Source organism: Chanodichthys erythropterus, chromosome 20 (assembly GCF_024489055.1).
Source record: "Chanodichthys erythropterus isolate Z2021 chromosome 20, ASM2448905v1, whole genome shotgun sequence".
NCBI lineage: Eukaryota > Metazoa > Chordata > Actinopteri > Cypriniformes > Xenocyprididae > Chanodichthys > Chanodichthys erythropterus.
The window spans coordinates 3,800,057-3,824,576 of NC_090240.1; the positions used below are offsets into that span (position 1 = coordinate 3,800,057).

The 24,520-nt window shown below is 37.0% G+C and overlaps 1 protein-coding gene across 2 annotated transcripts in view; it reads right to left on the reverse strand.

Annotated features, from left to right (window-relative positions):
* Window positions 1-244: 244 nt before the first annotated feature.
* Window positions 245-24,520, reverse strand: part of frmd4bb (FERM domain containing 4Bb) — a 98,952-nt gene continuing 74,676 nt past the window's right edge. For both annotated transcript variants that reach the window (XM_067372373.1, XM_067372374.1), the window contains 14 exons: window positions 19,181-19,267; window positions 17,096-17,172; window positions 16,624-16,762; window positions 13,229-13,367; window positions 12,795-12,928; window positions 11,597-11,713; window positions 10,810-11,038; window positions 8,800-8,856; window positions 8,397-8,538; window positions 7,440-7,604; window positions 6,526-7,310; window positions 5,237-5,372; window positions 2,743-2,847; window positions 245-1,278 (listed from right to left, as the gene is read on the reverse strand). In XM_067372373.1, coding sequence (XP_067228474.1) covers window positions 2,760-2,847; window positions 5,237-5,372; window positions 6,526-7,310; window positions 7,440-7,604; window positions 8,397-8,538; window positions 8,800-8,856; window positions 10,810-11,038; window positions 11,597-11,713; window positions 12,795-12,928; window positions 13,229-13,367; window positions 16,624-16,762; window positions 17,096-17,172; window positions 19,181-19,267 — 2,295 coding nt within the window. In that variant the 3' untranslated portion in view covers window positions 245-1,278; window positions 2,743-2,759. The remainder of the gene's footprint in view (window positions 1,279-2,742; window positions 2,848-5,236; window positions 5,373-6,525; window positions 7,311-7,439; window positions 7,605-8,396; window positions 8,539-8,799; window positions 8,857-10,809; window positions 11,039-11,596; window positions 11,714-12,794; window positions 12,929-13,228; window positions 13,368-16,623; window positions 16,763-17,095; window positions 17,173-19,180; window positions 19,268-24,520) is intronic.

Genomic DNA, 24,520 nt, shown 5'->3' on the forward strand with positions numbered 1-24,520 from the left:
CTTTTCACAATTTTTTTTTTTATTATTATTCATGCGCTATTATTGTTTTCATGTTTTGAAGTGGCTTTTATTTATATATACATTTTCATTTTTTATTTTCATTTATTTTTTTGTAATTATGTGCTTTTATTTATTTTACATATTACTATATAAGTTTAATTAATTTTTATTTCCGTTTTAGTTTTTATTTATTTCCAATTTTAGTGCTCTAACTTTAAATGAAATGAAAATGTGAAATGTTGCCTAGGCAACATTTCACATTTTCATTTCATTTAGTTTTTCATCTTATATTTCTATTTTATTTTATTTCATCACAACTTTACAGTTCATATAACACATTTTTGAAAGGACAAATTAATATAAGTGCTTCAAGTACTATATCATCTGTAATGTTTACCTAGACATCCACTGTAAGTGCATTATTGTAGTAAATTTAAGTTAGGTCTGTATGTTCGAGGAACAAGCGAATGATTCTGTGTGGTAATCGACAGCATGCTTCACATGAGCTTAACTTGTGTTGAACCAGAACATTCCTTGAAGAACATTGACAACATTCTTACAGTGTTCTGTAGTAAAAACAGAAAACATCTTTTTTTCTTAAAGCAGAACAACCAAAGTCTGGATTTTCCAGGGTCTTGTATCGGCAGTCTTGCCAAGCTTCACTTCAATCAAGTGCTGTTCTAACAGAATTTGTGCAGGACAAAGTATATACAGCATCAACGACTCACTTGTCTCACGTATTATGCACTTCTACAAGCATGGAAAACTCAATAAATTAAAAATAAGAAAAGCAATTTAAAAACAACCACTCGTTCATAATATTTACATTATTTTGTCGCAGTGTTTTGAAGTTCTATCAACTGTTCTGTGTATGGCAACATAAAAAAGATCATGTGATATGGCTAGTTTCTTCATCTCCTTAGAAACTCTAATATGAAATGACATTCACTATATGTGTGCACTTCTCATTGGGTTGGCTTATTTTTCTCTGTGCTGGCCAGAAGTACTAACGCAAATAAACACTGATGCTCTGACAGTTCTGGGCTTTTGTTCAGTCATTTGTTCAGCTAGACGTCCATTAGCATGACCACAGGGCTTCTCCTGTCACTCTGGAACTGAAAGACATCTCATTCCAAGGCACGAGAGAATTAGGTCCATGTTGTCCACATCTGTCGGTAAGGTGCTTCTGTTTCCTTTAGTTTCTGTTGTGCCAATATGTCTTTTGGTCCTCCAGAAGTTAAATACAGCAGTCGTGTTACTGCGGTATCATCATGTGCTCTGTGTGATGGGATTGACGTGAAATTAGATACTCCAATAGCCAATCGGAGAATTCCAAAAAGACATTTCATTAGTGGATCTTGTAAAAAAAATCTCTTCATTCTGTTTCACTGATCTATATGTATGGCTCAAGGTTTAGAGAGAGCATAAGAAGAGCTTTAAATCACAGTACTGTCATGCCTCTTTTCCACCAAAATGGCTGCACGAACTGTGTGACGTGACATAACTGTGTGTTGTTTACTATTAGACTATAACCAGTCTAAAATCAAACAGCGCATCCTGGTGTTTGTGCAGGCAGTGTGATACTTCTGTTGTTCACAGTACCGGAAGTGATTCTAGAGAACCAACAACTCGCATAAAGTCCTGGTTCTCTCGCACACTGAGTCTCTTTTGGATGCATGGTTTTATGTATTTGGATATAAAGAGCAATGTAGTGCAACCAGGGAATAAAACCAACTTTTTGCCACACCTGCCAATGGCCGGTGTCTTGGGAATTTTTTTTTTTGTGTGCAAAAAATAGGCAACTATGACACCAAAATTGAAGATAACAGCAAAAATTCTCTATTCCAATTTTGATGCCACAGCTAAAACTACTAGATTAACTAAGATAAATTTAAAACATCATTAAAGACAAGTAACAGTAAAGATTAAACAGTGTTGTTTTACATTTGATTCCTTTATTCAATGTCTCTACCTGAAAACTACTGTGTAAATGAAACAGATTAATCCTTATTACATTAAAAACACAGCAGGAATATTAGGCTGCTGTCACTTTAAGAGCGAATGCACGGATCAAATATACTGATACTGTACACATCTTTCTCTACTGTTTACGTTCACTCAAGCCATTACCAACTATGTTTACTAGGATACTCACTAAGATGGGCATTTTTTTACCTTTTTTTCTGAATTTGTCCGTTCAAGTGCAAGACTACATGAAAGAGAGCCCAATTCAATGTTCACACGCTGTCTGAGATGGTGCACTTCGGATGTTTGCACACAGAAAACTTCCCACACAGTGTGCGAGTACCTGATCATTGTTCAAATTTGTGTTCATGTTCTCACAACATTGCATTGCTAGAATACATAAAAATATTACCGGCAAATTGGCGATTGACACTGCTTCATATACTCGCCAATGCAGATTTTTACTCACAATTGTCGCTTGGTGAGTGTTAATTTTAGGCCCTGAGTGCAACATTATTACATTGCTCAATGAGACAGCAGCAGCATTTCTCCGCCCTCTGCTCTGTTTGAGACCATCAAGTTTTTAGGGCCAGTGTTGAACCAATCTTTTTGCATCAACCCCCTTTTCTGCATTGGAAATGCACAGAACTGTTTGAGAATAGACACAGGCTGAGAACCTGCACCGGAACCACGTTGGTGGAAAAGGGTTAACAGTGTCAGTCTCTAACTGTATAAAATAAAATCACAGCAATGAAAGATGACAGTTTGACGGCTGACCTGTCCTCATGCGCTCTTTAATGGTCTGCGTCGGAACAGCTGGCCATGGCACCGAACACCTCTGCCGGCTCTGGTGAGTGAGAGGCGGCACTTTCTGCTGGGAACCTGCCGTGAGAGACACAAGAAAAATCAAGCATTAGAATATGTCAACATGTCAACCGTTCATGCCTTGAAGTGGAGGTTTGTCATAATAATGCAGTTAGATTGAAAAGTTCCACGGATACACACCAAAAAGCCTGAGGACTTCACACAAAAGAGGGATTAATATGCCCGTTAAAGTATGGACAAAAGACCGAACTATTTGAAAGTGCTAAACAGAAAATAAAATACTTTACAAATATTGTAGTTTGGTCTATTTTCTTCTCATCCTAAAAATCTGCTACTGTTGCAGCAAGGCTGCTAGGTGTTTTTTACAATGTTTAAATGTTTTATTTTGATTTTACAAAAATCTGATTGTTTTGGTGATCCAAATATATTAACAATGCACATGATGTGCTATTTAAATTTTTAGTTTGAACTCTTTGTTTTTATTATTAGTTTTGTTTGCATTTTTAGTTTCTTTTTTTGTGCTATTATTATTCACTTTGTTTAATCTTTTTATTCACTTTGTTAGCATTATTTGATATCTCTTAGTTTTTTATTTGTTTTGTTTCCTTTATTTGTTTAATTTTTTCATTTTTTATTATTCGTTTTGGGTACATTATTTGTTTTATCTTAGGTGTGGAACTAGCATGTTTTTAAAACTTTAAATTGGAATGCCACAATTCCTAACTGCAACCAAGGTGCAACACTGGCAAGTGGTTTGAAGATGTTTTTGCACTTGAATGGTTGCTAAAGTGGTCAGGTTTCATTGAGTTTTATTGTATTAGAATATTTTCCATAAACACAAAATGACTTCACTATGATCTAATGCTGATACTATATTGACCTCAGTCAAGGTAGAACCCATATTTGACAGGACAAAGTGAAAATGCTTATTTCCATAAATGTCCAGAGGACAAAAAAAAAAAAAAAAAAAACGCTGTAAAAATGTGTCTCTACCTAAAAGACCTTAAGCCATTATGACATATTAACTGTCTCAAATCCTCATTTAAATGATTAGTTCACTTTCAAATGAAAATTAGCGCAAGCTTTACTAACCCTCAAGCCATCCTATGTGTATATGACTTTCTTCTTTCTGATGAACACACTCTGAGAAATATTAATAAATCCTGATGCATCCAAGCTTTATAATGGCAGTGGACAGGACCAACGGGTATGAGCTGAAGGTGTCTCCATCCACATCCATCCATCATAAACGTACTTCACAAGGCTCCAGGGGTTAATAAAGACCTTCTGAAGCGAAGTGATGCGTTTGTGTAAAAAAAAAGAAAAGTCCATATTTGACAAGTTATGAAGTAAAATATCTAGCTTTCGCAAGACCGCCATCCGTATTCAACTTACGAAGAAAATGTAAAACTCTTGCAGTTCAAAACGCTTACGCTACATCCTACACCTTCCCTGTTCAACTTAGGAAGATAGTGTAAACTGGTTTCACGTCAGTTAAGCTTTTTCCGTAAGTTGAATACAGAAGGCAGTCTGGCGGAGCTATTTTCAATATAATTTTTTTTTACACAAACGCATCACTTCGCTTCAGAAGGCCTTTATTAACCCCCTGGAGCCGCGTGGAGTACGTATATGATGTATGGATGTGGATGGAGACACTTTCTTTAACTCATACTCGTTGGTCCCATTCACTGCAATTATAAAGCTCGGATGCGTCAGGATATTTATTAATATTTCTCCGATTGTGTTCATTAGAAAGAACAAGGTCATATAAGCCAAGGATGGCTTGAGGGTGAGTAAAGCTTGGGCTCATTTTCATTTGAAAGTGAACTAATCAAAACCCCCGGTTTCACAGACAAGACTTAAGCTAGTCCTAGATTAAAATGCATGTTTGAGTTGTTTTAACTGAAAGCAACTTTTACTGACATATATTAAAATATGTCAGTGTCATTGTTTTGTTTCAGGTTGTACACCAGTAATGTATATTTTTTCTAGTGAAAATATATAAAAGCTATTTAAATGCCCAAAACTGAACTAAGGCCTAATCCTGGCTTAGGCTAAGCCCTGTGGTGACAGAGGTGGCCAATCCTGGTCCGAGAGGACCACTGTCCTGGACAGTTTATCTTCAAAGTTAAACACACCTGACCCAGCTATTCAAGGTCTCTGAATTACTAGAAACTTGCAGGCAGCTGAACTCTACAAGAAGGTGGTCCTCCGGGAGGAGGACTGTCACTGAACACACCTACACTGGACTGAATGTGTGCAGAACCTAAATTGAGATCCATTGCTAAAATCACGCTTTACATTCCAGCATCCATAAACATATGCATATCAGCCCTCACTGGACTTCATGACCATTATGAATACAACTAAACAGCTGTTTTTTGAGGCTTGTCCAAAGTAGCCTTGCACAGATTTGTCTTCAAAAGAACTCATTTTTCTGTCTCACCTGTTGTGTGTAGGGCTGCGACTGTAAGAAGGACTGTAAGCCCCAGTGCTCGAGGGAACATCTGCCAATTCACCATCAGTCAGACCCACTGCCAAATTATTCTGCCAGTTTCCCCCTCCACTGGCAGTAGATGACACTAGTAAGGAAGAAAGGTGTGATGTTACCTAACATTAAATTTCATCAGAAGAAAATGTTAGGGGTAGAAAACCATGCAAAAATTTCCGCTACAATGCTAGGGTGTGTGGTTACTAGGGTGTTTTAGTTGGTTGCTTACTGGCCCAAGTCAAAGTTTACACCAAGTCCTAACAATATCCTGGTCTCCAGATCTGTGGTCGGTTGCATAAACTACTTTATGACTAAAATGTTAGTCATCTAAATATTTTGAAGTCAGTTACATAAAAAAGTAAATTGGTCTAATTTGAATAGGAAAGGTTGGACGGATTACCCCTTGGTTAACTGCAAGTTTGTCAAACTTGTTCTTAAGTCACAGTCAATATAGTGGCTAAGTTTATGCAACTGGCCCCTGACTTGATTCCCTCATTCAGTGCAAATCTACAGGATTTTATCGCCTACCAAATGAAATTGTAAGTTCAATCATTTAGAAAACTATTAGCACATTTTCCATGATGAGGTATCATTCATGTCCATCAGACAAGGGGTACAGGGTGGGTTACATCCCAAAGTCTATTCGATTTTTGATTCACTCTGAAAGTCAACAAAAAATCTATATCTTATTTCTTGTTGGTCCATTTCTACTGTGCAGTTTTCTAAAAAAAAAAAAAAAATCAATTCTTATAGCCCTTTTAAATTTGTTGGCTCCTTTTGGAAATAATCATTTGTCACACCCAAGGTTGTCCCAAGCATGGTTGTGCACCACTCTAAGCATGGCCAAAAAAACGGGAGACAACTGGACCTTTTGTCCCAGGTGTGGGCTGTGGCCCGGACTGGATTGCGGAGGATCCGGAACCCCCAGGACTGTGGCCCAACAATTCCTTACTGTGGGCCTGCACCAGAACCAGGCATTTTGTTGCCCATATTATTTGTTTATCATAGTCTACATCAGGAGTTCTCAACTCTGGCCCTCAAGATCCACTTTCCTGCAGAGTTTTGCTCCAACCCTGATCAGACACACCTGACCAAGCTAATCAAGGTCTTCAAGATTACTAGAATGTTACAGGCAGGTGAGTTTGATCAAGGTAGGAGCTAAACCCTGGCCCACGATATCCACTTTCCTGCAGAGTTGAGAACCCCTGATCTCTACTGTGTTATGTTTGAGGAACTGTACTTACCTGAAGAGAATGAGTTTGTTCGGCTGGAGTGGCTGAAGGGTGCGGGCAGCGTCTGGTAGCCTAGGCTGTGCTGGGAACCTCTGTCATATTTGTAGGTGTACACCAGCTGATAGGCACCTGGGTCCTTGTGCCCAGCGCTGCGATTGTACCATCCCTTCAAATGCTCTGCCACCAATGCCTTGTACATGTTCTTGGTCAACACCTCATTCAAGGGTCCCTGCCTGCCTCTAGGGGGCCTCACAGTTGCGTATGGATTTTGTGACAAATTATCCGACCCCTCTATTCCATAATGCCTGTTGCGAGTACGGCCCTGGTAACCATGTGCTGGGTAAGTGGGGTTGATGTTATAATGACCCTCGAGTTCACTCTCGTAAACGTAAGCTCCGTTAGAACAAGGCTCATATTCGAAACCGGGATACCCAGCCACATAGTAGGCAGTTGGTCCGTAGTGATTCTGCTGGTAGCCATAACAGCTGGAGTTTTGAGGGACCAAGTTGGGCATGCTCCCCGTATTTCCGTAGATCTCCACTTTGCGATGGAGTCGGTAGTCATGGGATTGCGAGTCCAGTGTGCGGTAGGGAGGAGTGGCTGAGCAGGGGAGGCAGTAGTCCATGCTGGACATGCTGGTATAGGACAAGCAGTCATCCAACACCTCAGTGCTGTTGCTACGGCGTGAAGGAGACAGCGGGAACACCGACTTGTTTGCACAGTGAGAGTGGAGAAGTTGTGACTGAGACTCCAAACTGCCGCTGCGGTGTCGGAATGCACGGATTTGACCTTCCGACCTACAGGACGCAGATAAACATGTCTTGTTTGTTTTGGTAAAAAAGGGAAAGCACTGAATAAAATAAATAAAATACTGGATTTTATACACTATTTTAAGTACTGGATGCTACTGATCCAAGTCAACTTACCTGAGTTGGCTGCTGCTGTAGGCATTACGGGGCATGACAGGGGTTTGCGGTAAGCTGCGGGGGTCCTTCGGCATTCTGGGTAAAGTTTTACACGGACTGCTTTGGGCAGAGAACACTTCTCGGGGGGTGTAATAATGTCCTGGCCCTTGGACCTCATGATCTAATCTGATTTCAAACAGACAGAGGAATACTCTTGATGAGAACATGTCTGGGTAATCTTTCAGCCCAAAATCAAAAGATAAAAAAATAAGAAATAATGTTTAATGTTACACCGGTTCGCAAATCGCACCAAATGATTCATTTGCGATTTGGACTGATCCAGTTGCAGCTGTTCTCGAGTCAACAACTCAGTGATTCAATGATCTGTTCAGATCGAGTCTCTAGTTAACTCAAAATGAGCCAAGAACCAGGAGATCCTTGGAGCTTAAGTGTGCATGTGACCGATGGCGCGAAAAGTAACAAATGCCAAAATTTAGGATTGATTCTTGTAAATGAAACTCATCTTTAAGTCACAATTGTTTTAGGTCAGTTGTTTATGAACTAAATCTGCTGTAAGAGGGTAAGCTGTAATGTGGTGTAGATTTAAGTAAAAAAACAAAACAAAAAAAACAACAACATAACATTAAAATAATGCTAATTATTGCACTTGCAATCTTCTCCGCTGCTGTAGCACTTTCAAATAATATAAAAATAGTATGTTTGCATAGCATTCATTATAAAATGTCATGCATTTAGCCCTACGTGACTGATAAGAACAATGAAATGTAAATTTTATTGAATTTTATGCTTGGTTTGATGTAACACAAAGATATTGAATGGGCTAGAAGACTTGGGATATAATATGGGAGTTATAAATACTTGTATGATGATTTTATGTCATTTTTGGAGCAATAATGTTCTTGACAGTTTTCATGTGATCCAGCCCAGTAGATCATGCAGTACAGTGATCATTCACACCTGTTAAGAGCTCTGTCGTGGTGTGTGTCGCTGGCTGAGGATCGCCTCTCGGGGTCATACTCCAGGCCGGACGATGACCGAGGAGGACTGAGACACGGGGAACACTGGACAGAGCGAGAACGTGGCCTCTGACTGTCATCTTCTGAAGAAACAAAGATGGCTTTTGACTGCTGTGCTTTTCTGCTCCACTACATTTGGTTGCATCCAGCTCAAATAATATGTAAATTCATTGTTGGTTTTGCATGATAAATGATCTATTATGAGTGTTAATGTGCATGACTCAGTGCCTACAGTAGGGAACAATGCTGAGGAAGAAGCACTGGAAGTGAGCTAGTGAGTTGTAATACATCTTAATTACATATATCAGGAGAGCTGATAGTGGTTTCATAATTGATGTCATTACCGTCATCTAGAGGAAGACTATCACACAGAGAGCTGCAATCAGACTGAGCCAGTTCATCTATGGAAGAAAGAGAAGTGATGTTATGTGATGAAACACTACATAAATCAATGTCAATTAAAAATTTAATTAAATTAACTACATGATATGATTAATCAGTTATATTGCATATGCTGTTATAATTAATCACACTAAATTAACATGTTAAATTAACAGCCTAATACACATAAATATGATACATAAAATATGAGGCTTGAGCCTCATTCATAATCGCTGTGAAATTGCAGTGGTACTTTGTTTCACAGTCTCTTGTGTATCTTTTGGATTCTCTTACTTTAATGGCTTCCTTCAGATGGACTGAATTTCCGAGCTTTTGGTCAGTCCATCTAACCTGCGGCAGTTTGAGCGTGTATCAAACTGCCAAAGTCACGTGAACTATTGAAGTTTCAAAATACGATGTAACGAAGCCTTGTTTACTGAAATCATGTGATTTTGGCGCTCTGTTGAACCACTGTAGTCCCATGAACTGTTTTAAATATGTTTTTAGTATCTTTCTGGGCATTGAAAAGGAGTGTTATTGCTGGCGATGCAGGCCTTACTGAGTCATCGGATTTTATCAAAGATATCTTAATTTGTGTTCCGAAGATGAACGAAGGTCTTATGGGTGTGGAACAACATGTGGGTGAGTAATAAATGACATAATTTTTATTTTTGGGTGAACTAACCCTTTAAGTGTGAACAATGTTTTCAGACACTTAATTGCATGTTAATTGTAATCAGATTAAAACATGAGTTACACGTTAGACGTTATTTTAAGGTGTCCTTGTTACAGTATAATTGTACATTTAGTACTGAGTCGTATTAATTAACAACATGTACTTACTAAGGGTTAGGCTTCGGTTTAGGGTTAGTTGCATATAACTATGCATAATTACTTGTATTGTGTTTGAAATATGGCTAAAGTGTATTCCCAAATGCACTGATAAGCATTTATGGTACAATAAAATATAATGAAATTTCTATCGAGACTCATGTATTTACTGTCATGTATTTAAATATATTTATAATTACAAATTTTAATGATAAAGTTGCAATTTACTATATTTCAAATATTTTAACTTTAAATGTAATTATGTTACAAACTAAGTGTATTTCTTTAAAGCATTAAAACAATGTTTTAAAATGCACTTTAAATAAAAATGTTTATTTTGACATTAATACAAAGTGCATTTTTAAATGCGTACTTAAGTGTATTAAAAACAGTGTTCGGAAAAGTTACTTTTAAAAGTTACTCTTCATTCATTACAATATTGCATTACTCCTTAAAAAAATAACTAATTGTGTTACTTAATTACTTTTTATGAAAAGTAATGTGTTTCATTATTTTTGCATTACTTTTTCTCACATGGGCTGGGCTTGCTTGTTTGTTTATTAATAACAACAACAACAAAGTTCTAATTTTGGCAAATGTAAAGGCCCTTTCACACCAAAAGTGAAATTAATAAACCTCAACCTGAAGGAAATAAAAAAATTCACGCCTGTACAGTAGAGGGCGCAGCTCAAACAAATCTTTCAGCTGCACTGACGTTCTGGATTGCAGAAGAATAGTTCAACTTACTTAAATAATAATAATAAAAAAAGAAACACAAATGTGATGTTTAACTAAAGTCATTTTTGATTATTAGTATGGTTGAATTCAAAGTCAAAATTGAAGGTCAGCAACAAAGACATCTGTTAATAAAGTGAGATCAAATACATAAAGTATTTGTATTATTTAACATTTAATTATTGCAGGTTTGTGTAATATTCTGAGTTTGCATTTCACTCTGCACTTGAAGAATTGAAAGCATTCTAAATAAAAATATGACATTGATGATATAATAAACATCTTTATATACGGGCATAAATATTTCTGAGGCATGTCAGGAAAAAAAGTAAAAATCTAGTCTTTATGCACTGCAGAGTGTCCTTGCCCTGCGATGAGCCACTTCAGTGGACATCTGTCCTACATACCGGCTATGATCACAGAAGCTCTCTGTGTGGGTTTTTGTCCTTTCTTCAGTCTGTACTGGTTCATTTCATCTTCGATCTCCTGCAGCTTTTGCATGGCGTCTAGACAGTTCCTCCTCCTTTTTTTCCTCACTAATTTAGAGATTTCAGGATCAGCAGCGAGCTTCTTGGCCGCTTCCACAATTTTCTGCTGCAGCGCAAAGCGGCTCTCCAAATTTCTGAGATATGGATCCTGGAAAGGAGGATTGTCAATCATGTAATTTAATTTATATTCTAATCATAAATATGCTCAAAAATGTAAATATGCCAATCGATGAGTCATCAATATTTGTGGTCTGTTTTATGAAATGCAAATGTATGTTTTTTTGGTCAACTTTTACAAATATACTAGCATGTAGATAGCTTCAATGCTAATAAAGATGAATTACAAGCCATAACATAACTTTTCATGATCTCTTAGGCCACAAACTAAAACAAACACACCCTGGGTTTGTTCTCGATCAGAATCTGTGGTTGAAACCACCAATCAATAAACAGAATTCTTTGTCCAAAACAAGTGGCTGTTTCCCAAGATTGATCTCCAATACAAGGTCACATGCTGGAATTATTTGGCAGCTAAAATCTTACAGGTGATAATGAACAACGTCATGAAGAAGATCTGTCATTTCAGTCATTGGCATTTGACCAGCTCAGGACAGCCTCAGAACAATAGAGCCAAACCCCCAGTGTCTAATATATTATTCAGTCCTCTACTTGGCAACATTGTTGTGTGGCAATGTTTCACACTAACCTCATTATATGGGAAAAGGTCATCCAATTTGAAGGCCGTCCCGACTCTCCTCCGAACATGAGGAGGGGTTTCGCCTTTGATGAGGGGATACTCTTTTGGGAGTTTGCCAGTGAGTTCCTGAGAAAACAGATCAAACATACTATAAATGGGTGAAAGTCACAAAGAACATTTGTGGGTTATATTTTACCACCCAAATTTAAAAAATAATAAATAATATTTTGCATAAAAACAATGGAACCATTTTTAGAACCAAAATTATTATTTTCCCCTCACATTCTCATTAGAGTAATGCCCAAAAATCTCATTTTCATAACGTGTACAGGTACTTTGCTTTCTAGTTGGGCTGAAATTAAGGTAAGATAGGTAAGAGGTAAAATACAGTAAAAATAAAACAAATATGAAATATTATTACAATTTAAAATAGCTGGTTTCTGTTTTAATATACTGTAAAATATAATTTATTCCTGTGATGGAATTTTCAGCATCATTTCCCCAGTTTTCAGAATTATTTGATGAATACAAAGTTCAAAACAACAATTATTTGAAATGGAAATATTTTGTAACATTATAAATGTCTTTATTGTCACTTTTTACCAATTTAATGTATCCTTGCTGGATAAAAATATTAATTTCTTAAAAAAAAAATTAAGCCCAAACTTTTGAATGGTATTTATATAATTTTGGAGTGAAATATTACCCAGACATGTTTTGACGGACTCTGAAAATCAAAAGAATGAATGATTTTCTCTAAAATAATATGTTAGGGATAATATATAGTCAGCCAGTCACACTAATAAATGCAGTCATGATCCAAACATATAGAATTAAGAATTGTAATAAATGTGTCAAAATGAATGTAGTTTCAATGGCATAGAGCAAAATATACAAACAAACTGGTAAAATTTTGTCTAAAATGTAAGATACTATGTATTAACTTCTTCTTCTAACTGTTGTGTAAATGCAATATAACCAGTGTTGGCGGTAATGCACTACAAGTAACGTGAGTTAAGTAATCAGATTACTTTTTTCAAGTAACTAGTAACTTTTAAACTTCCAACAAAATATCTGAGTTACTTTTTCAAATAAATAATAATGCCAACACTGAATATAACTATAACAGTACACAGTATATGGACTATTTATGTTTATCAGTGTTATTACAACACAGTCATGAAAGAATACTGTTGTTTGCGCTTACAGCCTCTCGCAGGCAAATTTCCTTCAGCTCCGTCAGTTTTAGGCTAAGTACATCCTGGATCTCTCGCTCTTTCTTTCTCAACTCAGCAAGTTTCTCTTTTTTCTGGTCGTCATTCATTTCTGAGTCAGCTGAACCTGTGAAATAATGCATTAAATAATAAATGCATTCATAATGACAGGTAATAAAAGAAAATATCCCGTTGAGACTGTTTAAAGCACAATGAACTTCAATGACATTTCGCTAAGTCTACAATGTGTCTTGAGAAGAAGCAACAAAAATAATAGGAAAAGAAGCCATTTGAGGCAAGCAGCTCATTAACAGATCTGTGGATGTGTGATGACATGTGGATAAACAAAGGTTTCTAAAGGAGCAGTTCTGACTCAATCATCATGTACTCTTGAACTATCCTGAGGGTAAGACGAGAGCTCATGTACCTGTTGAGACGAGACTCCCGTTACTGGCCATGATGAGCTGATTTTTCACTGCTGCACTCAGTTTGTTCATCTTTGATGCTCCGTTCTCTGTCAGGTCAGTCGCGATGTCTCCTAAACTCCGGGCTGTGGTGATTTTTGCCTGTTAAATAATATATAAAGGAAGCAGGACGTTGAAATATCAAAATAAAAAAAAAAATCTCATTGGTGTGCTTTATTTCTTATGGGTTCCCAGCTATCAGGGAACATTCTCAGAATGTTCTGGCAAGGTTCCCTCAGTTACGAACAAACGTTCTACCAGTAACATTAATAGAATGTTTGTTCAAAACTATCTGCTTGTCTTTAATAATGCTCTCAAAACATTAGCACAAAAACGTTATTTATAAATACAGGGTTCCCACTCTTTCATGAACACCAGATTCAAGGACTTTCAAGGACTTTTTCAAGCACCGTTTATTTTATATCAAGCACCTATCAAATTCTCATTACATATGGAGCGTCATGAAAGACCTCTTGCAGTACTTAACATTTTAATCATCCTATTGCATTTGCATCCATTTTAACCCGGAAGAGGAACAGAATCATTCGTACATTCATTTTGGAAATATATTAAAACTGTTTGCAGCTTTCTTATCCCTAATGTTAACAATTATTCCATACTAGTTTTGGTTTTAATTTTTTATGAATCATTACTTGAGTAAAAACATTATAATATAGAGAGAATATTATAAAAGTACATTTTGCAATTAAGTGAAAAAAAAAAAGAAAAAAAAAAAGGATTATATGGATCGTAATTGTAGCTTAAAATCAGAATATATACAGTATATTATAGTTCAAGAGTTCACATATCCATATAATTAAATAGAGTAAAGTTATGCGTATTTGGCGTGCTGTCCTGGGAGAGGGCTCTGAGCTCGAAATTGTGGCCCAAACCCAGAGTACTCCCCCGGTGTGGTAAAAGTAGATAGAACTAGAAGTGAGGAGATGGGGTGGAGGAGGGATGCTGATAAATTACAGGTGGATGCTGCACATTGGTGGTGGTTGAGGAGATTCCCTTTACTATATGTAAAGCGCTTTGAGTACCCAGAAAAGCACTATATAAATGTAACAAATTATAAACTCTCAGATGAACAGAGGTAAGTCTGATGAATTTATACCTCTTGACAATGGTTGAGTTAACTGAATGCTCTCCACCTGTGCTAATTAGGTTAATTATCTGAACTTGCTCCTCCCGAACTTTGTTAATAAAACATCATATATAAGCTTTTCAGAATTGAGAGGTATAAATGAGCACTTCTGAGAAAAAAAAAAAATCTGAATTGCAATTTATATATCACAATTCTTATGAGTTTCTTGTTAAAGCTATAAGCTGTATTTAAAAAAAGGAAATTCTGTCATTATTTACTCACTGTAGAAGTTGTTTAAAACACGAATACATTTCTTCTGTTGAACATACAAGTTTTTCTTTTTCTTTTTTAAGAAAGTGGGTAACCAAACAGCTGGTCCCCAGTGAGTTCCATAGTAGGAAAGAAAATACTATGTCAGTGGGTAATAGCAAATGTTTGGTTACCCACGTTCTTCAAAATATGTTCTTTTGTGTTCAGCACAAGACAAATTAATACAGGTTTGGATCAACTTTAGAGTGACAGAATTTTCATTTTTGGTTGGACTATCCCTTTAAGGACATGCAAGGCTCTTGCGCGCACTTAATATATTGACACGGATTCGATTTTCTCTCAACTGTTTAACTTTACGTTTAACTTAAACCTTGTGTGTATTGGCAGTATTAGCAGAATAAGATGCGAATGATAACTTTGTCCAGCAAATGCAGTGTTTGACAAGATTTTAGAATGTGCACGCCTCGGCTCAGAAAAGCCTGTGTTGGACGAGCACGCAGATAAAATGTTTAACCGGCAAGGCTTTAAAAGCATGCAAATAATAAACTTTTGTAATTGTGAATAACTGCAGTGTTCCGTGAGTATAACTCTACCGCTGTGTTAACATGTGATGTGAATGTATGTCGCTTTTTGTACTACACAGTATGCTGAGACAGAGGCGCCAGGACTGCAACTGACAGAAAACGATATAGCACGATACAACATTTCTTCAAAAGCAGATCGTGGACACATTTTAATTGTACTTTCCAGGCCTTGAATTCATGTGTCTGAAATCCAAGTACTTTCAAGGCACGTGGGAACCCTGTAAATATTAATGAAGTGTTTTTTAGTTGGATGTTTGTCTAATGTTTCTTAAATGTTACAATTTGTTTCAGAATGTCCAGAGAACATTCAAAATAGAACATAATGTTTGAAGAATGGAAAAATTGAATGTTTCCTTAACCTCTGCATAACCAAGAAAAAATGTTTTTAAAACATTTAAAAAACTGGACCTTTTAAATGTTCAGAGAACATTAACTTAATGGGAACGTTAACAAAACATATTTTTGTTACCATCCGACTGACCAAAATTTTTGTTTTTGGTAACACTTTATTTCAATGGTCCATTTCTAGTTAGTTAAACATTCTACTACCTATAAGTAACTTTGCAACTACATGTCAACTAGCAGTCATTAGAGTATTAGTAGACTGTCTGCTTAATATTTGCTAACACTTAATTTTGACTTTATGTAACTTTGCAACTACGTCAACTAATTATTCTAACCCTAATCTAGCAGTCGACTACAGTCTACTAATACTAATACTGAGAGTTAGTTGACATGTAGTTACAAAGTTACCTATAGTAAGTAGAAAGTGGATCACTGAAATTAAGTGTACTTTATAATAAAGTTAACTATTCCTAATTGTTCTAGGTTAAATAAGAGACTATAACAACTTTAAAAAAACTGATACTTATGAAACATACACACACACACACACACACACACATGTTTGTTTTTGTGAATTGTGGGGACTTTCCATAGACTTCAATGCATTTTACACTGAACAAACTGTACATTCTATCCCCCTACCCTGCCCCTACCCCTAAACCTAACCCTCACAGGAAACTGTGCAAACTTTTACTTTTTCACAAAAACTCATTCTATATGATTTATAAACCCATTTACATTGTGGGGACCGCTGGCTGGTCCCCACGATGTAGGTGAACTCAGGTTTATATTACATCATGGGGACATTTGGTCCCCACAATGTAATATAAACAAAAGCACACACACACACACACACACACACACACACACACACACACACACACACACACACACACACCTCTGCTGTGGGTGTAGAGCGACTATTATTAAGTCTAGAAAACGTTTCATTATTCTGGAATGGTGTAATGCCTGCTTTAACATTTGGATTTGGGTGCGCTGAATCTCGTCAGTCAGTATGAATCTACTGTACTTATATGAGCAATCTACATCTCATGTGTGTATGGTGACTTACTTTGCTCTGTTTTCTGTTCAGGTAGAACTGGTGTTGACTGATGGCCATGATCCAGATGGTTTTGATCAATGAGTGACTAGCATACCAAGTGTGGATCACCAGCCCCGTCTGGCCAAAAGTGCGTTTAGTCACCGTTCGCCTACAAGCGGAAGGACACACACACACAAACACAGAGACATGCAGCATGATCAATAGGATATACTCACAGAAGAAACTGGAAAACACTTACACTCACACTCTGCAGAAAATAGCAGCTAACACAATGCATGCCAAGACACATTTTTAATAAACAGTTACTAACCATTTATTAGCTCATAATAACAACAACTTGCATTGATAACATTAAGAAGCATTATCAATTTGGCAAACATTTGAATGGTAGTGTGTATAAGGTGGAAACCAGCTATTCTATGATCTCTTATGCTCACACACAGATCCAAGGTTAGTCGCCACAAACTCCATTTCTCCTCACCTGTGAGGGTCATTCACCTCCACAGCAAACTTCTTCTCTCTGAAGTACAAGTTCTCCAACTGCTTCCACTGGAAGAGCTAATGCAGGCAAAAACAACATGTGAGAGTTTCACTGGGCTCCAGCAGACAGGCTGATCTCTCACGATACACCTCACTGGAAAATGACTCACAGCACGTCTGACACACTCAACCAGTACTGTATGTAACCAAAGCAATCCTCAATTTCTAATCTCTTCCATTCAGTTATGATTTTAGAAATAATTTCATTATGATTTTAGATTAAAGATGAAAAAATTTAATTTGAAAACTACAACATTATCAGTAAATATTGACTTAAATTTGGGTCCTTTTTTAGCTTTTTTGAGCTTTCACTGAACTACATCTTTAAAAAAAAATTAAATGGAAAAAATAACAGCTAACAGGAATGAGACAAAGGTGAATAAACAATGAGAGATTTTTCAGTTTTGTGTGAAATATTACAAACTATTATTAAAACTACATTCAAACTCAAGTTGATTCCATCATATTAAGTGCAAAAACACTACTATTCAATTATTTGGGGTCTAATATTTTGTAGTGTTTTTTTAAAGTCTCATTCTCGAAAAGGCATTTATTCCATTTTAAAAATAAAGAAAAAATGTAAATATTGTGAAATATCATTACAATTTAAAATAACTGTTTTCTATGCGAATATATTGAAAAATGTAATTTCTTCCTGTGATCAAAGCTGAATTTTCAGCATCATTACTCCAGTCTTCAGTGTCACATGATCCTTCAGAAATCATTCTAATATGATGATTTGATGATCAAGGAACATTTCTTATTACCAATGTTGAAAACAGTTGTGCTGCTTAATGTTTGTGTGGAAACCATAATACATTTTTTTCAGGATTCTTTGATGTATAGAAAGTTCAAAAGAACAGCATTTATATGAAATTAAAAACTCTTGTTACAGTATAAATGCCTTTATTGTCACATTTGATCAAATTAATTTGTCATTGCTGACTGAACGTATTAATTTCTAAAAAAAAAAAAAAAAAAAAAAAAAAAAAAATCTTACTGACCCCAAATGTTTGAACGGTAGTGTATATTAACCCTGCAGACAGTAACCCTACATTTTTTATGGTTATTCTGTCATTAAAAGAAGTAGGTGTATAGTTGCTGAAGGAAAAAATAAACCATTTCTATAATATTTATAAACATTATAACATACAGTATAAACACTTTCTCCTTCAATACGTCATCACAACAATTCAGCGACGGCATCTGCAGGTTACCGACAAGAACATTCTCTAGTCTTAACTCTCAAGTCTCTTAAGACTTCACCTGTGAAATTGAATTATCCAGCTTTTAGAGCCTCTTACCGGTGGTTCGGAAGGTTAAATGATGTTAATCAAATCCTGAGTTTCTTCATTATGTTATCGTCTACTCTGCTGAAGCTGTCTTTGCTCGCTGTGCCTGACTTGTCTCATCAGGTTTCCTACAGAAGCTTCAGGCATGTGGTCTCAGCCCAGCCTTGCTGCTTATGACATCACTCAGATACCAGAGCAGCTCCTCACATGACTGAAGCGTCTCCAGATTGCCTCCCTGCTGTGATTCCGGAGTGAAACTGATCTAATGCTCAGGATGGATGACTCTCACTGAGGCTGGGTCACTGCTCCACCTGTTCTAACACCGCTGGAGATTCCTAAACCTGTTGTTCGGTTAATAATGTCATGTGTGTGTAATGTGTTATATAATTCAGTATATTTTCAGTGTGCTACAATCTGATAATTTCCTGTCACTCTCTAATTCTGTATATAGTACAAGTTGTGTTTTACAACCTGTGTGTTTCATCAGCAGTTCCCTGTTACGTAACACATGCAGATGTCCTGTATAGACTGCATGTGGTGAATGTAACACTGCATTTCCATATCATCATAGTGGTCTCAAGAGCAAATAAACTATGAATGCAAGTGCCGACATGCTACATCTGGGGAAATCAAATACTGATTTCACAAGATACTGAGCTCTGTACAAAGACTCAAGATTAAATTTAGATAACACATATTTCTCCAGCGCCCAGAGGCAGGAAAACACAACGTACCTTTCGAGGTTTTACTTTATCCTGGTGGTCATACTGTCCTATGCCTTTATAGCTGATGCCCAGCCACCATGGAATACCTTGCTTATCCTGGGAGACCAGAAAGACCTTTCCATTAGTTATACATCAACAGCTTAAAGGACTGATGCCTTTCAGTTATCTTCTTTTATTACAGTTTTTATCAATCGCTTTTGTTTTTCTCAAATTCTCCTAATCACTAAACAGCAACAGCAGTTTATTTTTGTAGAAATGTGTTACATATTAGCTGAAAATACACAGTTGTGGAAGAGCAAGATATGTAAGAATGTATGGCACATAACAGAATATGTAAAAATGAACAAGCAACCGTGAATTTTCAGTTTACATGTAACACATTTCTACAAATATGTGCTGTATATATAAAAATGTTCGGTTCCACCTAACATTGGGTGTCTTTAATTATGTACTAACATTTAAATGAATAATTTGATAGAATGCACTTATTGTGTAAATACATGTTTTTACATTGTAATTGTAATGACCATATAAAATTATTTATGAGTCTCTTTATTAGAATATAACCAGAAAATACAGGAAATTTGTATGCTGTATTAAAAAACAGAAAAAAAAAAAGACTTCTTTAGGCTAAAGTGGCAACTATTTATTGACATCCCCTTACACTTGAGCAATAGCAGGAACCGGCTCTTTTAAACCGAAATGGAATGGAAAGGGACTTGGAAGGCCAAGAAAACTTTCAAAATCTGAGAATCTTTCTCAGATTTTCTTCTTTGAGAAACTGGAAGAAGTCATGAGGTCACACTAAATACTGATTTTTGCTTAAAGGAAATTTTTTGTAAATATTTCCTGTATTTTCTGCTTGTATAGTAATAAAGACAAAAAAATAAAAATTGGATGGTCATTAAAACATTACCAAAACAACAAAGCTGGTGGTGGCCTAAGACTTTTGAACATTATTGTATATATATATATATATATATATATATATATATATATATATATATATATATATATATATATATATACAGTCTGTAGCGTCTGGACTAATCAGGCACACAAAATTATTCAATATAGTTAATGAATTACCTATGAACTCACTTTATCAAAGCTCTGTGAACCCATCCCCCTAAAACTGCAACTAGCATCCCAAACTAGCTAAACTACAGGAAGAACTAGGTGTCCTGTTACAGATACTTGGACCTTTTACGATCAGGAACAATTTTGCAGAGACCAGTGACTCATTCTTTCTGAGAGGGACAAATAAACTCTCTTAATCCTATGTATTCTCTATATAACCACTTGGGAAATGTATAAACATGTATCCAATTTTCCCATATCATGACTTTCCTTTTATAGGCTTTATTTTATGTATTAATTCTCTCTTTTGAACTATTTTGGTATTAATGTTCCATAGTTGCAAATGTATAGTTGACTGAGATCACATTGGCAGCATGTTTGGTATCTACGGACTCCAACTTTAATTTCCTATTTGGTAATTTATGTTACATGTTACTAACTCTGTGACACATTAGTATTATAAGAATTTAGAGGGTTCTTTTCTCATTCATCCAATCCAGTGTCTTATGCTAATATCTTGCTATAGAACAAAGACTCGTAAAACTTCCCTCCGAGGGGGAAACTCCTTATTGGCTCAGACACCTTAAGAGGGTGTGACCTCTTCACCTCTTATATTCACTGAACACAAGATCAAACTCTTCTCTTCCTGCTCTTCCTCCTCTTCTTCTCTTTTACTGATGAATGTTGACGTCAAGATGATGCTTTAAGAAGCTAGAAGCTTCTAAGGAACCCCAAGCTTGTGCCAGGCCTCGGCCTAGACCTTCCATTCACCAAAGATCCTCTGAATCCAGCCGGTTCTCTTTCGTCAAGAAAATATCAGCAAAGATTCAACGGGAGCCTCCACAAATTGCATCAGGACAGTTTTAATTCAACTTGGAGAGACATGCAAGTATCAAACTTAGTCTCATTATCGGATACATTGAGTATCCTTACCCCTTTTAAAGAAGGGCCTGTTAAAACTAAACTGATGGTTTGCTCAAGGCTGTTGATCTGCTGAATGTCCAACTATGCTGTAACTTCTTGCTTCCTGTACTCTGCTTTCTCTCTCTCTCTTGGTAAACTGTATGCATGTATGTGTGTGAATGTTAGAGTAGTTTAAGTGTTTAGTTAATAAAGTCTTGTTCATGTCACACGTAAGGTTGTCCGTGTTTTGCGCTCATGTACGGGAGTCCCTATTCATGTCGGTCCTGACTACAGGCTTTTAGTAGAATAAGATTGTTATTTCCCATAACCTGGAAATGAACATTTCTTAGTTAATAAACAATTAACACTGTGTGTTCATTGAACAACAGGTTAATTGATTGTAATATTAATTTTATTACATTAAGTTAATTTTATTGACTGATTAAAATATTAATAATTAATTATAACTAGTTATGATTAATTATTCATATTTATTTTGAGCTAATTTGCTACAAATGGTGGAGAATTCGGGGCATGAATAAACAAAGGTTATGAGCTTAAACCACTGTCAATTTAAAAGTGTGCATTTGATAATTCCAGTCAGAATATGTCAGACGATGCGCATTTTGGTCACTAATTGCTGGCTTGTTAGATGCTGATAAAGTGATGGCTTGAATTGACATCTCTACTGTAACTGAAAGAGTCTACTCTTGACACATTTTAGCATATGTTCAAATGGTATCAGTGTAAAGTTAATCTGATTTTAGCGAAGAAATCCTAATCTCAGTATTAGAGCGTAAGCCTGTGTTGACGAAGGAATCTCAGCTCAGCGGCATGTAAACTGTACCAGAATTGATTATTCTGCTTTGGTTGGAGAAATACCAATTGCAGTATTGCTTAACCTGTTTCTGATGAATGAATCTCAGTACAGTGTTATATAAATGTAGATTTGGGTAATGCTCCACTGTTATAGTTAAGATTGATGTCATTCATCTAAACTTTGCCTGCACCTACAAGCATAGCTACCTTTTGACCAAAACTGTGTTTCACTCGCTGAAAGGAACATCAGTATTCATGCACAAGACGGACTTAACTATATATGCTTAAACAAGCTTTGACTTACAGCAAACTGTGTAATTACCCTTTAAACAAGTACAAGACGTTGTTTAAAGTAGAGAGAAGAGTTTACATGAGTAAAATTTGCAAATGGCAAAACATATTTGCATTTTACTGAATGTAAAATCAAGTTTTTGAAAATCTGAAAGTATAAGCGTCACATTTTAACTCTATACGTAACTTGTTTGAAATGAGCAGACAGTCTCAATAAACTGTTTGAATTGCTCAGATGTGCATTGGTTCCCATGACAACGACTTGTCACAGGAAGTGCTAACTCATCACCCTGTGATGCCATATTGTAAACAAACCAGGCTAGGTGGCTAAGCTAACCTCACCTAGCAGCCCTGCACCTCAGGCTAAGCTAAATAATAGCTTCTACAGTTAGTGGTTAGCATCATTTATGTGAAGCCTTTAACTACAGCTTGTGTGTATGCAGTGTGAACTGATCTAAACCAATTCTGCTGTTTTAGTCACTTCTTTAAATCTTTTTATTGATTTTAATTATAATAGCAGTCAGCTATTAATTTTTACTAGTATTATTTCTTTCATCTTTGTGATTTACTTACATCTTCCTTTTTTTCTTCTGTGGTTTAATTTCCCAATATAACCACAAGCAACTAGACATACTCTCCTTCTTGATTTTGTTTATTTACAACAGTTGCTTCAATTTTATGAACCAGCTACAAAAGTAATCTGAACAATTACTAGGGCATAATTTTGAGCACCACTAATAAGCAGAATCTAATAGGAAAGCTCTCTTCTTCCTCTCCCTTTTTCTTTCCTATTTGTTCAGAGGTCAAGCCTGTCGTGAGCCATCAGTAAGAAATACTAAGAAATAATTTGACCACAAGAACCATCTTAAGTCATTTGTTAAACCTAGCTGTATTTTATACACCTGGCTGCTCACTGTGCCTTTAGCCCTAAATTCTGTTTGATCTTGCAGTAGTCTCTTGCCCTTACTCTCACCACAAGCGTGCCTAAATGTTGCAGATGCTCAGCCTAACTGCCCAGATGGCAGACCAAAAGGACTGGCTAGGTGTCGTGAGGAACACCCTCCTAACCAGTGCTGCTGATCAATTACAGCACCAGAGCCAAAAGCAACTGGACAAAGATGGAAGAGAAGTAAAGGCAGATGACTCAAACCAGAGGTATGGTCACAATGATCTGACTGAAGTCAACTTCTTCCTGGCCCACATCCTCACTGTTTTGAAACAGGAGGTGAACAACCTCAAACTCCAGATCACAGAGACTCACTAGGAGCTGATGCATGCTAAAAGCCACATAGACCAGCTAGAGATGGAGGCTCGGGACAGACACAAGGACCCTGACAGAATAGAGACACAGAAGAAAAGAGAACTGAGACTCTCTTACCTGCAGCAAACAGAACCACTGCAGGAGAAACATCTCACTTCACCACATGGAGTCAGCAGAAGAACCTCCCCCAGCCAAGCACAGAGGTACAGAGGGGGGGAGCCAAAGCCTTCTGCTTGACACCTTATCAGACAATTTCCTGAAATCCTCTGCAGCTTCAGAAGGAGAAGGATTAATTCAGACAGACCCAGGTACCAGACCTACCACAGGAAGAAGCCATGGATGGGAGCATCCTCATCCTGCAGACCCCGCAGGACCTCCAACAGCAGGCAGCAACCACCTCCTCATCCATGCCCTTCACACAGCAGCCATCCAGATGCTGCACAAGGACGAATGGACATGCCTGCATTGGACCCACAGGAGCTTCTAATGCTAGTAAAAGAGCTTCTTGAACAGTTCTTACCTGAGAAGTACTCAGAAGCACAAGATTCTGACCACTCACACAACACCACGCAGCCCTGCTCAAGCCAGCCACACCACAAGAGCAGAGTGACACTGCAAACTTCAGACTGCCTCTGACTGAGAGCAGAGGCTACAATCACCGGTTGCTCCTCTGCCATCAGACCTAGGTGAGTCTGAAACCCTCTTCACACTACAACTCCTGTAACCTCCTCCTACAACCACCTGCTCCACAGGCGTCCAGACGACAGGTGACACTGTCAAGGCACCTGCTACTTCGACACCTGCTGAGCAAGCTCAGAGACCTGAACCTTGCCACCAGCAAACATCTTGCCCGCATTAACTGTACCAACACTAACTGACAGGTGACACACGGTCAAGGCACTGGCTGCCTTGATTCCTGCAGCACCAGCTCAGAGACCTGAGCTTGCCTACTGGCTACATCAACCGCCATGGAACGATCACCACTCCAGGAGACA